The sequence below is a fragment of the Heterocephalus glaber genome, unplaced genomic scaffold, assembly GCF_053883595.1.
Source record: "Heterocephalus glaber isolate CG9 unplaced genomic scaffold, H.glaber_assembly_v1.0 deba00001472, whole genome shotgun sequence".
Classification (NCBI taxonomy): Eukaryota; Metazoa; Chordata; class Mammalia; order Rodentia; family Bathyergidae; genus Heterocephalus; species Heterocephalus glaber.
The window spans coordinates 84,882,573-84,897,337 of NW_028258315.1; the positions used below are offsets into that span (position 1 = coordinate 84,882,573).

A 14,765-nucleotide genomic window follows, 5' to 3' on the forward strand; every position below is an offset into this window, starting at 1 on the left:
AAGAGTTTGGTGAGCACTAGGAAGGAAGCCTTATAAAAGATGAAGAATGTAAAATTATTATCAAGATAACCCCTAGTCAAGAAAAGCTAACCTGGGGGAAAACATTCATTCTAATTTAACAAACATATTAAAACCCTTCTCTTCACCCCATGCCAGATAACCCTAAAGAGTTTGTAATCTGCTAAAGAAGGAAGAGAAACAAAAACAAATTACCAGCTACTAACCCTTCAGCTGATAAGTGTTTATCAGTGCCTTTTCTTCTGGGAAATGTAATTGAAAAGCAGTGACACAAATAGGTGTGGAGCCTGGGTGAAACAATATCGTAGCTATTGGGTAGCCAGACAGGCTCAAGCACCTTGTGGAATGGTAAAGTAGAGGAACAAAAAAGGACTACTAGAAAGTAAACTTAGGTGTAGGGTAAAGGTAAGAAGTTAAAGAGAATCAGTTATCCTTGCTGCCCTTTAGTAAAAGGTTCCATCTGGCTCTTTTGATGACATATGATCGGCCTGTAGATTTTGACCATCTCTTTTTCAGTAGCAAGAATTCTTTTTCCCATGTCATTGTTGGAGTTACTGACTGTTTATGGAAACATAGCAGTGGTTCGACATTCATCCCTAAATAAACTCTGATATTTCTCAGCTTAGTATTATGTCTCATGCCAATTCTGCCAATATCGTATAGACATGTTAGATTTATGGAAAGGAAGATGAAAATTGTTACTCATTGTGGTTAAGATCCTAACAGTATTTGAAATAGCCTACAGAACGTTAAAAAAATAGTCATACATTTTATTCTTTTTTAAAATTATTTTCAGATTAGGGAGGAGAGGAGTAATTATTTTCAGCAATTCTGTATGCTTTTTTAGAAATTTATTTGATCATAATTCCCTTTATCTGAAAGTAAAATGACAAAGAAGTCTATGCAGACAGACTTTCTAAAAGTAAAAATTGTAATATGAATAAAAACTGTTGACAGACCCTAAAATTAATTTTCCCAGTATAAGCACCAATTGCATTTTAATTCTTTATAGTTCCTCATTGGCAGTAGTAGTGGCTTCTACCTAATTATCTCTGGAAGATACCCAATAATCTCACATATGGTAGAGACCAAGTAAGTGATAGGATAGAAAGGTTCCTTCTCAGCAACTTTTACCCAATAGTCCTCTCTAGTCAGAACTAAGTTTGCAACTGCATTCTAATTGTAGTGGACAGGAGAATTCTCAGATGGCACATCTTTAATACAGCTATATTAAATGATTACCATCTTCCATTAACTTTATTAGAATTAATTGGTGAATCATACATGCTAAAATTACTAAATCTTTGAAATATTAGACCTGTAAGAACACACAGGCTTCTAAAAAGAAGGATGTGTGTGAGAAAAAGAATATTCAAGAATTATACAGCCTTGAAGCATATTATGATTATCCTTATGTTCAGTGTTTTCATAAGCTTCTTATATCACTAGAGAAACATAGATACACAAGGATGTACTTTCCATCCTATTTTTGCAAAGGACATATTACATTTGTTTGGACAAAATAGCTTCAAATTCTTGCCAGTGAGCCTAAATTACAGTAGGAATGAGTAATAATTATTAGGAACTTATTTTTGGAATAAGAAGTCATCCTTAGTAAGAGACTGTAACTGGCCTCTGAAAAGAACAGAGAATTTTTCCCAAAGTCGAAAACATTTTCAAGTTCAAGTACGTATGCTGTGGAGGTCAAATTAGGTTCTCAGAAAGCCAAATTCAAACCAGGTTCAACTCAAGGATTTCAAGGGCCACTTTAAAAGTAAATTTGAGTTCTTCAAACATAATCACTTACTTATAGTTTCTGATCTTCCTGTTTTTAAAGCAGTTTGTTGGGCTTGAAGGATTCAAATTTTTCCATAAGTCATGTAGGTCCTTTTTCTTTTGTTGTTGTTATACTACATGGCCCAGGCTGGTCTCAGACTCATGACAGTCCTTCACCCTTAGCCTCCACAGCACTGAGATTTGATTAGATTTTAAATTTTACTGAACAGGTTAAGCATCTTCCAGTAATGTATTCTGCAGAACCCTGAGAAGAGTTAAGAAATATGAAATTAAAGGAAAGGTATTTATTTTGCCTTCCATCTTCTTTGACTTCGCTTTCTGAAGATGTTAGAATTTGACACTAATTATACTAACTATAATGTGTGGTTCTAGTTTTAAGATTGTTCTAACAGAAGTGATGTAAAGGAATACTCAGGATAAATTAACTTCAAAAGAAGGAGAAACCCAAAAAAGCCTAAACTCAGTCAAGAAGGTAACAACCTCAGAGAAACACTTTTGGCTTTCTTTTGTTTTTTATTGCTGCTAACAGAATTTGGACTCTGCGTTTATTCCATATCAAGGATAGATTATTTTTAAATTAATTACTAGCTTTGAAAAGTACAAATGAACAGAAAGCATAACCCAAAATTAATATCACTGAGCAAAAATATAACATTTCTTTTGTGTTACAAAATGCTTACCCAGCATTATCATTTTGTGATCATAGGTTACTTGAAATGTCCTTGTGATGTTTGTCAAATTTAATAAAGCTTTTCTACATTATTTGTTTTTGTAAGGTTGCTATATTCATATCTCACTAAAAGGTCATTTTTTAAAAAAAAAAAAAAAGGAAATGAAGATTTAGGATTTAAATTTTCTTCTCCTCATATAACCCACTACAGCCATGTTGGGTTGACTATATTTATTTAAACCTCAAATTGATCATTTTTTTAATTGGTAAAAATGGATTGTTCTTGGTGTTTCTGTGGGTCATTCACCAAGGAATAACACTGTTAATAGTTACTGAAGCCCTGGAAATAGCAGCTTAATTACACAAAAATTTAAAATTGAGAATAATGGTATAAGTGCAAATGTAGAAGCTGTCCTGCTTGTTAGTGGTTTATAGTTAAATTTACTACTATAGGTAGTTTTTTTGTTTAGATTTTTAATTAGTAAGTAGGTCTGGTAAAATATGAATTATTGTGTAATCACAAGTGATAAAATATATGAGCATTACAGTCTGTAGGTGTAATGTAAAGCAAGATTAGTAGTATCAAGCAATTAAATGGAAGCTATATTTAAGAGTAAAAGAAAGGTTTAATGTTACCCTTAAGTGTAATTTAAACTGTCACTAAATATTTTTAACTGCAATAAAAGCATGTTAATTGTAAGAGTGACTTCTTTACTATTTATTTATTTATCTATTTATTTATTTATTTATTTTTGGTGCCAGGGATCGAACTCAGGTCCTTGCGCTTGTGCAGCAGGCGGCAAAACCACTGAGCTAAATCCCAAGCCCCTATAGTGACTTCTTTTTTTTTTTTTTTTAAATTAAATTCTTTTATTGGTACATTTTAGGTATACAACACAATTACATTTCTCATTGGGAATTGTACCTTTACATATGCATCTTGGTTCTTATTTTTTCCCCATTCCTAGCCCTCCCTTCACCCCCTCCACCCTTCCCTATTTACAAAGACTTTATTTCCATTTTTTCCATTTCTCATCATTTTTCCTTTCCCTTCTTTCCTTTCCCCTGCCCCTCCCACTACCCCTACCCCTTTGGACCTTTTCTTCCTATTTTGCATTATTGATTATTCATTCTAATCATTGGTACATTTTAGGTATACAATATAATGATATTCATCATTGGAAATTTGCACCCTTACATAGAGTGACTTCTTTATAAGACCTCATTTGGGGGCTGGGACTTTAGCTCAGTGGTTCTGGTGCCTACCTTGCAAGCACAAGGTCCTGAGTTCGATCCCTGGTACCAAAAAAAAAAAAAAAAAAAGTAATTTAAGACCTCATTTCTTAAAGTAAGTTTTTTTAAGAATACAAAAGCTTACTGAAATAATTTGTCTTTGTCACTAATTCATAACGGATTGAATTTTTTCTTGGCTTTTAAGCTCAATGATGAAAGCTCCAAACAGCACAAGATAATTTTGTGTGTTGTAGGTATGAACTAAATCTAATTGTAGTAAAAATGATTATTGAAAAGGTCATTGTTGGTTCCATAGCATACCACTGGTTATATGATTCTTCTTAAATATTTTGAGTTTGGCTTTAATTTTTCTATAATTGGACATTAAATAGAAGAAACTTTTAATATCCTTTCATGTACGAATTATTAACTTATATAAAAGTAATGTGCTAGTTACCTATAATAAGTTATTTTTCTTCTGCATTCCTGAGCTCTACCCCATTTTCTGAATTGTGTTTGTTCCACCATCAGCAAAATTAATGCCTATACTTCCCCCAATTTAGCTACACCTTTGCTTCTACACCTTACCATGACAGGTGGATATACAGTGCCTTTAGCAAGAACCTGGTAAGCAACGCATAGAGCACTTAGGGAGGTATATAGAGCTCATCACAAAGAACTTTCTAGATCTCCCCTTCCCCCTTCCTCCTTCCCCTCCCTTCCTCTCTCTTTCACACTCTCTCTCTCTCTCTCAATTTTGTTTTCACCCTGGAATTATTTAGCAGTGTATTTGGCTAGGTAAAACTTCAAGAGTGGAAAAAAATGTGGAACATTTCTAAAATAGCATGTTATAGATTATACATAAAGTATAAAATACTTAAGACTTGCATTTTGTGTAGTTTCGAATATATTAAATATGTGAATGATTTGACACAGAAAAAAACCAACTATTTTATTTAGTGTAATTTTCTAGAACTTAGTTAGCCCTCCCAACAAAACTGCAGTGGAGATTACTGCAGACATGTATCCGTGGGGTCACTTTGGAAGCTAAGCTAATGCAACCCTAATTGGCAAGAAGGTTGTAAGAGGTTTGAGCAATAACTGGACATTTTACTATGGAAATAATAGGTATAGAAATTATTTCTAAAACAAAGTTACTTGGTTTCCTTTTTGCTTTTAAAGCAGTATCTGTGATGAAACTAAAGATATGATTTCCTGTAACAAAATAAGAAGAACTTGGGCTATATGGAAGACTTGTATTCTCATTTGTGGTTGTGTATTAGCCTTCATTTATTTTATTCACTGGTAGTATTCTTCCAATTGTGTTAAATGAATGACTATGATAACTACATTCTAAATGTTTTAGTCATTTAAGAATATAAAGATAGAGGTAGAGACATATAGATATTATAAAGATACATAAATATAGAATATGTATTCCATGCATATATATACATATATATTAGTCTACCAAAAATTTATACACACTTCAGAAAAAGAAAAACTTGTATGAATATTTTAATAATAAATTTATTAAAACATCATGAGATTAATAAAAGTTACTTTTGGCCTCTACAAATACAAGAGGTGCTCAAAGTGATGACCATTAGCTTCCAGACATTTATTAATATGGCCAACTGCTGCTTGGGTGACCTTGATCATTGACATTGCTGCACATGCATTTTCAATTTCTCCTTTAAGACCCAGCAGTGTAGTGGGTTTTTACCCTTACAAGGGTAACATCATCTGCTGAAAAACATCATACTTTTCCTAAAGTATGTATACATTCTTTTGCCAAATTCTATACATTCCTTTGCATGGGTACCTAGAATGGTTTAATCCATGTACTTTTTCAGTTTTTGTCCATCTCTGGTTCCCCTGATACTTGTTGCAAGACTGGTTCATTCTTTCTAATTAAGAATTGAAGACTATTTAATTTAGAGATATTTGTTCTTTTTTGAATAGTAAATATTAGTCTTTGTAACTTGAAAAAATTAGAAGTGTGTGGAGAAATAATTTTTTTCTAAGTTATATAAACAGGCATATTAGCCAAAAAATACATAAATTTTGTGTTAGTCACCCCTCATTTTAGCAGTAGAATATGAAACAATTTAGCAGTGCATCCCAAAGGCAGATAAAAATTGTATAAGTTACTATAACATTTTTAAAGATAAATCTTACCTAAGCATTTTAATTTTTTCCTGAAAAATGAGTAATTGATGTGGTTAAAAATATAATCTAATTATTCTGTTGATTAATTTGATCATATGAATAAAAGAATTCAAGTATTTGATCACATGATTCCTTGTAAACTGTGATACATATGTGTGATTATATACTGTTTTATCACAGCTTTGGTCCTTGCTTAAATATAATACTCTTAAAGCAAAGTATTTTGGGGGGTTTTTTTTTTACTCACTTTAACCCCACAGATGGTTATATTTGGTTCAAATTTTGCGAAAAAGTAGTATCTCTTTACAGATTTTTAAAGAATTTCTTCTGTTCTATATTTGGTACTACTAGGAATTTAGAATTTTTAATTATTTGGCATATGCTACAATCACACAGAATTCTAGAGTAAGTTCCTAGAAAGAGACTTATGTAAGACAATTGTATCCACAATATATAAAATTAAAAGTAGATACAACAAATCAAACCAAATTATTTTCTTGTAAGCATTAGATAAAACTTGCTTACTAACCATTTATTAAAATTCTAAGGTGTCAGTATTTATGTTATACAGTTATACACAAATGTTACTTAGTATTCTTATTATTGCTTATGTCTGCTCTGTGGCATATTTATTTATCTGACCATAAAATCAATGTGAAAAGCATCTCTAGAAAGAAACCTTGCAGGTGAGATGTATTTATCTATCTCAAGCTAAGAAATTTAGTACCACTATATTTTTATTTAAAATAACTGTCTATGCATGACCTAAAAATAAATATATACAGTACTGATTTTCCCCATATTTAATTTTAAAATGAATATTTTAGATGAGTGAAATGTGAGAATTCAGTTTTCTAAATTTGACTATATTAATTTGTCATCTAAACATTTGTAAAAGGTTAAGTTAACAAAAAAATCAGTAGATCATGAAAAGACCATGAAATTTTAGAAAATTGTATTTTTAACTCATAATCTTACATATGAAGTACCTATGAGACTACTACATATTTTTTCCCTTTTCCTTTTGAGGATTTGTGATTTCAATTAAATATGAAAGATCTACGCTTTTCAAGTATAATATGTTTTATCACATAGAAATAAAATTTAATGATTATGATCTGATAGAGAATTGTAAAATTAATCTGAACACTTAAAACTTGGATTTTACTGTATTGTATTTTATATATAATGTTTGTTCAAAACCTATATTCACTGTAATATATTTTTGATATGTAATATTTTCCCTGCTAAATTAATAAATTATAATTTTCTCAATTACATGAGAAAATGATTATTCTTCATGTTACTCTCAGAAGTATTATTTTCTAAATTTTGGTTTTGTTTCTCTGCAGACGGTGGGTACGCCTACTGTTTGGAAGAGAATTCCCTCTGCAAGATCTGCTGGTGGTTTGGGATGCCTTGTTTGCAGATGGCCTTAACTTGAGTTTAGTTGACTATGTCTTCATAGCCATGCTACTCTACATCCGAGATGCTTGTAAGTTTTAATGTCTTTGCCTACATTTGACTATGTGGCCCTTATTTTTCAAAAATGCTTTGTGTTTTAAATATACTTTATTTTATTGTCTGATTCACATATACCTACATTTTTATAGTAGATAATATATTAAAATTTCAAAGGAAAGCATTAAATATATTTTCTGTTAGCAAATAATTTTAGGAAATGTGGGTGATTTTATCTTGAAATAATTGAAATTTTTTTTAAACCATGTCTGAAGGCTTAACACTTGCTTTAGTATCATTATACACATTTATGAAATGCATTCAAAAAGCGAGCCTTTCAGATATGTTTAGAGCTCCACCTTCTGACATATACTGAGTATTCGTGGGTATTTATTGCAAGATTGGAGCTGTTTTTATAGTATCAATGCCTTGGCAAATTAAAAAAAAAAAAATATATATATATACATACATACATATATATATATATATATATATGTATGTATGTATATGGAGTATTTGACTTCCTCCCAGTTAACAAAATTTATCACTCAGTCTAGTCTAATGGTAGATGTGTCCACATCTCCTCAGTTTTACCTTCGGATGCTCACCCTAGCCAGAAAGGTAGTATGTACCTCTTTCTAATGCTCTAATATTTCTCAGCTTGAAGAAGATATCAGAGTATGTCTTAAATTTCAAAATGCTTCAAATTATTTTCCTTCTCAGAAAAATAATCACAGTTCACAAAGCAAGATTGTAAGCCAAAATATAATTAGGAAAGATTCACCAAGTGCTGTGACTGAATTAGGAAATAGAAAACTATTCTAAAAGTAGTACTTTGCCAGGAAACCGTATACTATTTGGAGTCATTCTTAATCATGACTGTTAAATTGCTACATGGGTATCTTTATTTGTTCATTGAATATCAGTTGTGCCAGATGTTCTTGTTATACTTCTGGACTAATATTCTTTAAAATTTTAGATTATATTTTTTTATTTTCCTCAAAATTACTTGGAATGCATAAATAACAAGATCGCCACATTTTATCCAAAAATTGTAAGGTTTTTTTCCCTGTGCCTTGAAGGTCAAATAGTTTGGGTTATGACAACAGTAAAAGTGAAAGTCCTTCTTTTCAGAGCCAAAGGTAAATATAGAAGAACATGGAAATAATGATATGACATCTGGAAAATAGAGAAAGATGTTTGGGTAGATGTGATAGATACTGGATTTTTGTATATTCAATACCGGTGTTCCTTTTTTAAAGTTTTTTTTTAAATTGTAAGTAATAAAAAAAAAGAAAACGTACCATCTCCAATTCTAGCACTCTGGGACACTGATCATGGAGAATCACAAGTTCTAGCACACCCTAGGCGACTTAACAAAACACTGTCTCAAAAAAAAAAAAAAAAAAGTTCACAAGAGAGATCTTTTTTAGGAAAACATTTTTCACAATACTTTTCAAGTCAAACTATTAAAATATATTCTGATTCTCTAATCTTAAACAATTAACAATTTGCTCTTTTTATTACTTTGGCACATCACCCATATCTATCTAATTTAATCATCCTGTCATCTATACTAAGATCAGTTCTTTTAATTTCATAAAACATGACCACATTTGGCAGCTGAAGTCCTTACACATTTTTAATCTTTCCACTGATGATTTTATAAATATGGGCACATGTGGAAAAGTACAGAAGTAGTAAAGTTGTTGATTCATTTTAATTTTGGTTAAGTCCATTAACAGTGGATATCTCCTAAAGTAGAGTGAATATTTCTCAGGTATTTAAGGTTATTCCTGACCTAAAGGAGCTTACCAACTAGTAGGGAAGAGTGATGTAAATAATTTCAAATGAATGTACCTAATGTTTTGGTTGAGAGGTCAGATAGTGTAAAAATTTCAGGAGAGATACTGAGCTCCATCTAGACCAGTTGTGAGTGAGTAGAAATAATGTTACAGGTATTAGCAAGCCAAATAAAGGGATCTTCATTCCAGGCAGAAGTAATAGCATAGACAAAGGCCTGGAAGTGAGAAGCCCCTTAAAAAGGGGCCGTGTGTGTGTGTGTAAGATACTAGAACCTACTAGTACTAGGTATTAGCAGAGTATAAAGGGAGGGAGGGAGGTTATAAGACTGAAGAAGTGAACAGGTAGAATCATGATGAAAGTCTTTAACCTGAAAGTGATAGGGAATTATTGAAAGGTTTAAAGCAGAGGTACGACTACTGTTAGATCACTCAAGCAGTAGTATGGAAAATGAACTTGAAGGAGACAAGACTAGAGCAAGAAAATCAAATGAGTTTATGAAAGTTTATTTTTTCAGGAGAAAAATAGTGGAATAGAACAATATTGAGAGCTAAAATCAGCATGACTTTAAAATATGACTTGATTTTTAAATATTATAGATGAGGGAGAATGGGGAATCTAGAACAGTCCTCTGTTTGGAGCATTACATGATTGGGTCACCTTATAGAAAATGTAAGGATTACCAGGTTTTAGATACAGAGATGACTAATTGAGTTTTGGCCATGCTAAGTTTGACATACCTGTAGGAAATCATAGCCTGAAGATTTGGAAAATAAAACTCAATGTCAATATCATAGCTACAGATTTAATTTTACAAACAACAGGTATTTCTTAGTTTATAGTGTAAGAGTAAATGTGATCTCCTTAAGAACAAGATGATATCACCTAGTTTGTTTAGAATAGTCTTAGTTTACATATGCTTCCCTAGAGTAGTAATTAGTAATACTGCCCACTTTCACTACAAAAGCATAGCATTAGGATCATAAACTTTATATAGTTTGTCTGCCTAAGGTGGATATATATAGAAACAGAATGTGGGCAAAGATAGAGCTCAGGGTTTCGCCCCAGCACTTCAGAAACATTGGAAAAGGAAAAGCCAAGGAAGTGTTTATAGTGTAACCTCCAGACTGTGTGTTCTGAGCCAAGAAGGGAAAAAGATACAGTAATATAAGGTTAGAAAAATCCACTCAGATTTGACACTATGAAGGAACAATGATTGTCCTTTGCCGGAGTCAACTTAATGAAATGATAGGGCAGAACCTAGATAATAGAAGATTAAAGAGTGACTTGACAGGAAGTTCAAAAGCTTTTTCTTTAGCTCTTTATTGTTGTTTTACATGGAATTACTTATTCAACTAAAAGGATGATCCACCTCTCTTTTTTTTGTAATCTTTAAATATGGGGAAAAGACTAGGGAAGGAAGATGTAGCTAGAGGGTAAATTCAAGGGCAAAGAAAGTTGGATGGTTGCCTTTAGAATGACACTAGAGTATGTTGGAACTAGTAGAGAACTAATGAAGAGGTTTACATCTCAAATCAATCTGTTTCTCCTTCAAGAGCCAGTACTAGTTTTTCCCTCCTGTTCTGAGGGGATCTCCTGGCTGAGATCTATGAACAGAGAAATTGTCTTGTTTGTTTTATACTTTTTACTTGTTTATTGTTCTATTCTTCACACCTGCTATGCCCTCCTTCCCTCTTCATCTAGAGGTAAGATTTTGCTGTTTTGGTTTCCCTACTGTATATGTCAGGGCATTTCCTTATGAAAACTTTAAGCAAATTTTTGTTTGTTTGTTTTTTGAGTGAGGTAGTTGAGGAAACAAGCACTCAGAGGCAATAGTAGAGAATGGAAGGACTGTGGAAGACTAGCTATGGAATAGAGATTAAGAAAAATGATGCTGATCCTTGAAGGTTTCAGAAGTAGACCAGTTATAGATGGAGAATACCAAAAATGGAGAAATTCCATGTCTGAGAAAGGAACAAGCAAGGTCATCTGGTGTGAATGAGGCAGCCTGGGACCAGGGGTTTGGGAGGCTTGGCAAATATGGTTTGCAAAAGGGTAGGACGAACCTAGTATAACAGCTAAGGTTGTGGGTTTTTTCCACTTGTGCTCAGCAGTCAGGTTAGATAAAAGGAAATTGACTGCAATATGGGTATCAAATTAGGCCAGTCTTGTTTTTAGGAGAATCACATTTACTCTTATGCTGTTAACTAACAAATACCTGTTGTTTATAAAATTAAATCTGTAGCTATGACAGCCAAACAGCAAACTCTTAAAGAAGTACAGAAGTGTGAACAAGAAAATAACTTTTATTTAATCATTTATTCAAAGAATCAACCATTCAAACAGTATTGAATTTCTAGTATTTCCCAGAAATCATGCTACCTAGATAATAGTGATGAAGAGACATGAAGAATGTCTAGATGCACAGTATGAACTTCAAAGGCAAAGCAAGATAGGAAGCAATGGTTTGGAAGCAAAATCGGGGATCAGAGTGGTCTCCCACCTTACGTGTGAAGGTTGCAAGGGCAGCAGTTAGTCCTGGGGAACTAGGCTTAAAAAGAAAGCAAGACAGGGTTCCTCAGAAAAGAAGTAAAAGGGAGGGGAGCAGCAAGAGGAAAAGAGGACCCAGAACAGAACTGGGTAGAGTTAACAGGAGGCCAGTACTAATTAGGTGAGTTTAGGCCATGGTCAGTAACTGGGAAAAAGTGGACAATTGCTAACCTCAGCATTCCATATAAACCATAGTTTCACTAAGGCCAGCCTGGGCAACTTATCAAGACCTAAATAAAAAAGTTCTGAGGATGTAGCTCAGTGCAAAACTTGCTGTACATGTACAGGGCCATGAGTTCACAACATACACACAAAACCCACTATCCACAATGAAATAAAATATATCTATATTCAAATTTAGCATTCTTGACCTGTGGTTTTCTTTCATTTGAACTAAAAAAAGAGGCAAATCTATGAATCAAGCTTACAATTTTCTTTCTTAAAATCTTAATGTCCGCCAAATGTTTTCAGGCTTCATTTCCATGACATTTTACAGACATGGAAGTAGTAGAACTTGGGCTCTATATTGGCCAGATTTCCTGTCACTGGTACATTATATTTGATACCCACAATTTGAGGTGAGTTTTAATTGTGACTCACAGATTCAGAGGGTTCAGTCCATGGTCAGCTGGCTCCAAGGCAAATACATCATAGTGGAAGGGGTATGTAGGTATGTAAAGCAAGCTGCTTAATTCATGGCAGCAGGGAGCAAAGCACAGGAGAAGAGTAGTGAAGCGAAAGGGGCCAGAGACCAGATATAGTACCCAAGATCATACCTTCATATCCACTCAGACACACTCAGAATTGTGCTTTACTGATCCCCTAGGTACTTCCTAAGCCAATCAAATTGACAGTTAAGTGGGTTTTTTTTGACAGTTAAGTTTAACTATTATAGGCTCTGATTCTAAGAATATGCCTGCAGTTATTATCTTAGTGTTAATAACTGACATTAAAAGATCTTGGTTTTTATTTTAAATTATCTCATTTTATTGTCTCTAAATAATGAGATAGAGAAGGTAGAGAAAACCAAAGCCTGTGTGCTTATTAGCTTTCAATTTCAAAGCTACTGCCAAAAGTATTCCTCGAGCTACATGCTATCATTCTGACTTTTCTGATAGTGTTCTTTTTCCTGTACTCAGACCCTAACCACTGGAAATTGTCCATGTGGATTCTTAGTTATTTACTGCCTTATAGTTGGCAACACTGCTTATTTAAAGATGTAACGTCTAGTGGGGTGTGGTGGTGCATACTTGTAATCCCAGCACTTGGGAGCCTGAGGCAAGAAGATCATCAACACAAGTTCAAGGCCAGCCTGAGCTACATAGTGAGTTCAAAAACAGCCTGAATTACATAGGGAGACCCAGGTCTAAAAAAAAAAAAGGTACAACTTTTTGGATCTTTGATTAAAATGTATTAAATGTATTAAGCTTGAAAAGCAGTAAAAATAACTATTTTTGAAATCTTTTTTGAACCAAAAATGTATCATTCTGAATTTTAAATTGTCCTCTTTCCTGAAAATGAATTTTAAAAGTCCTGTATCATTCTGAATAAAATCTAGAGAAGTAAGCAGTTACCCAAGACTCTTAAGTGTTTACTGATGAGTATATTTAGGTCTTGGGTCTCAAGGAAGTTATTCTTATAATTTAATACTCAGAGAAGCAGTTGTCACAAAGGCAGCCAGGGAGGAAAACCTAGAATGACAGACTCTTACAAGGGTCTTAAACTCTAGACTAAAAATCAGTTTTTGTGAAAGATATGACTTATGTTTTACATTTGGCTTTCTCCAAGACTGATTAAAAGTTATATTGTTTTTATTTATAATTATTCTCTAGTCTTTTATTTTCTAGCCCATTTGAATTTTTATTTTGTATATTGTCATTTTGTACTAGGAAAGTCAAAATTATAAGGGCTTTTACATAGTTGAAGGCATCACTGGTGCTAATTATGTACTTTTTCCTGAATGTTGTAGGCCCTTAACAGTTTTCTCTTAGACCATGTAGTATTTGTTGAATGTCTTTTGTATGTGAGATACCTTGCAAGGCAGTTAAAAGATCTTGACAGTTGCACATTTTCAAGCTTATTTTCAGTGAAGGACAATAAATTATGAGAAGACTTCAAGTCTCCTTTTAGCTCATCATTTTTATTTCATATTTAAACTACAATTATTTGTTCTGCATACCAGTTTATAGCTAACTATAAGAATTTATACTTATTTCTAAATATTTGCTATTCTAGGTTTTATATGCTGAGGACATTTTATAGTGTATATTTAAGGATTCTCTGTTTATAACATAGTTGATGTGCAGAAGCCATCTTCAGTGTATCTACCTTGACTTATGTATGCAGATGCACTGGTTGTGACGTTCTGCTAGGAATGAAGGAATATATAAGATACAGGGATAAAGATCTGGGCTTTCACTTACACAATTTTGGATTCAACCCCTTCTCTGCCCTTTAGGTGCCCAACAGCCTTGTTCATGTTGTTTATCCACTCAGCATTACCATGTCCTCATCTGTAATAGGGAGGTAATAATAATGATTTTCTTAGAGGGGATTAGGAAGATTCATGAGAATCTTTATAAAATATATGGCAAGTTGCCAGACATACTATAGGTCCGTGGTGGTGAACCTATGGCACCCATGTTGTTTGTCTTTCGTTTGAAACAAAAGATGTTAATGTATGAGTTTTTTCTAAACTAAAACCTCAGCATTCAGTTTTAATTCAGTCTTGTCACTTTGTGATAAACAAATGGGTTTTGGATTTCAGTTTGGGCACTCATCTCCAAAAAGTTCACCATCTCTGCTACAGGTGCTTAATAAGTGATAGCTATCTTTATTTTAACTCACGTTACTTTAAACTTTTTCTGATCACAGGCTCTGCTTATTTATACTGATTTTAACTATTTTTTTAAATTGGTTCTACTCAGGAAACTATTAAACTAACTCCCTTGGACTACTTCAGAGTAGGTGTAGGCCTCTTAAGTAGAGATAGGAATACTCACCAACAAAGAATTAATCAAGATAAGGAAATGTATCACCTAGCACCTTTGTCATCTTCACA

General features: G+C 33.0%; 1 protein-coding gene across 14 annotated transcripts in view; it reads left to right on the top strand.

The window, feature by feature from the left end:
- Window positions 1-14,765, top strand: part of Tbc1d5 (TBC1 domain family member 5) — a 630,984-nt gene that overhangs the window by 496,658 nt on the left and 119,561 nt on the right. For all 14 annotated transcript variants that reach the window (XM_087181487.1, XM_087181491.1, XM_087181488.1 and 11 more), the window contains one exon: window positions 7,243-7,385. In XM_087181487.1, coding sequence (XP_087037613.1) covers window positions 7,243-7,385 — 143 coding nt within the window. The remainder of the gene's footprint in view (window positions 1-7,242; window positions 7,386-14,765) is intronic.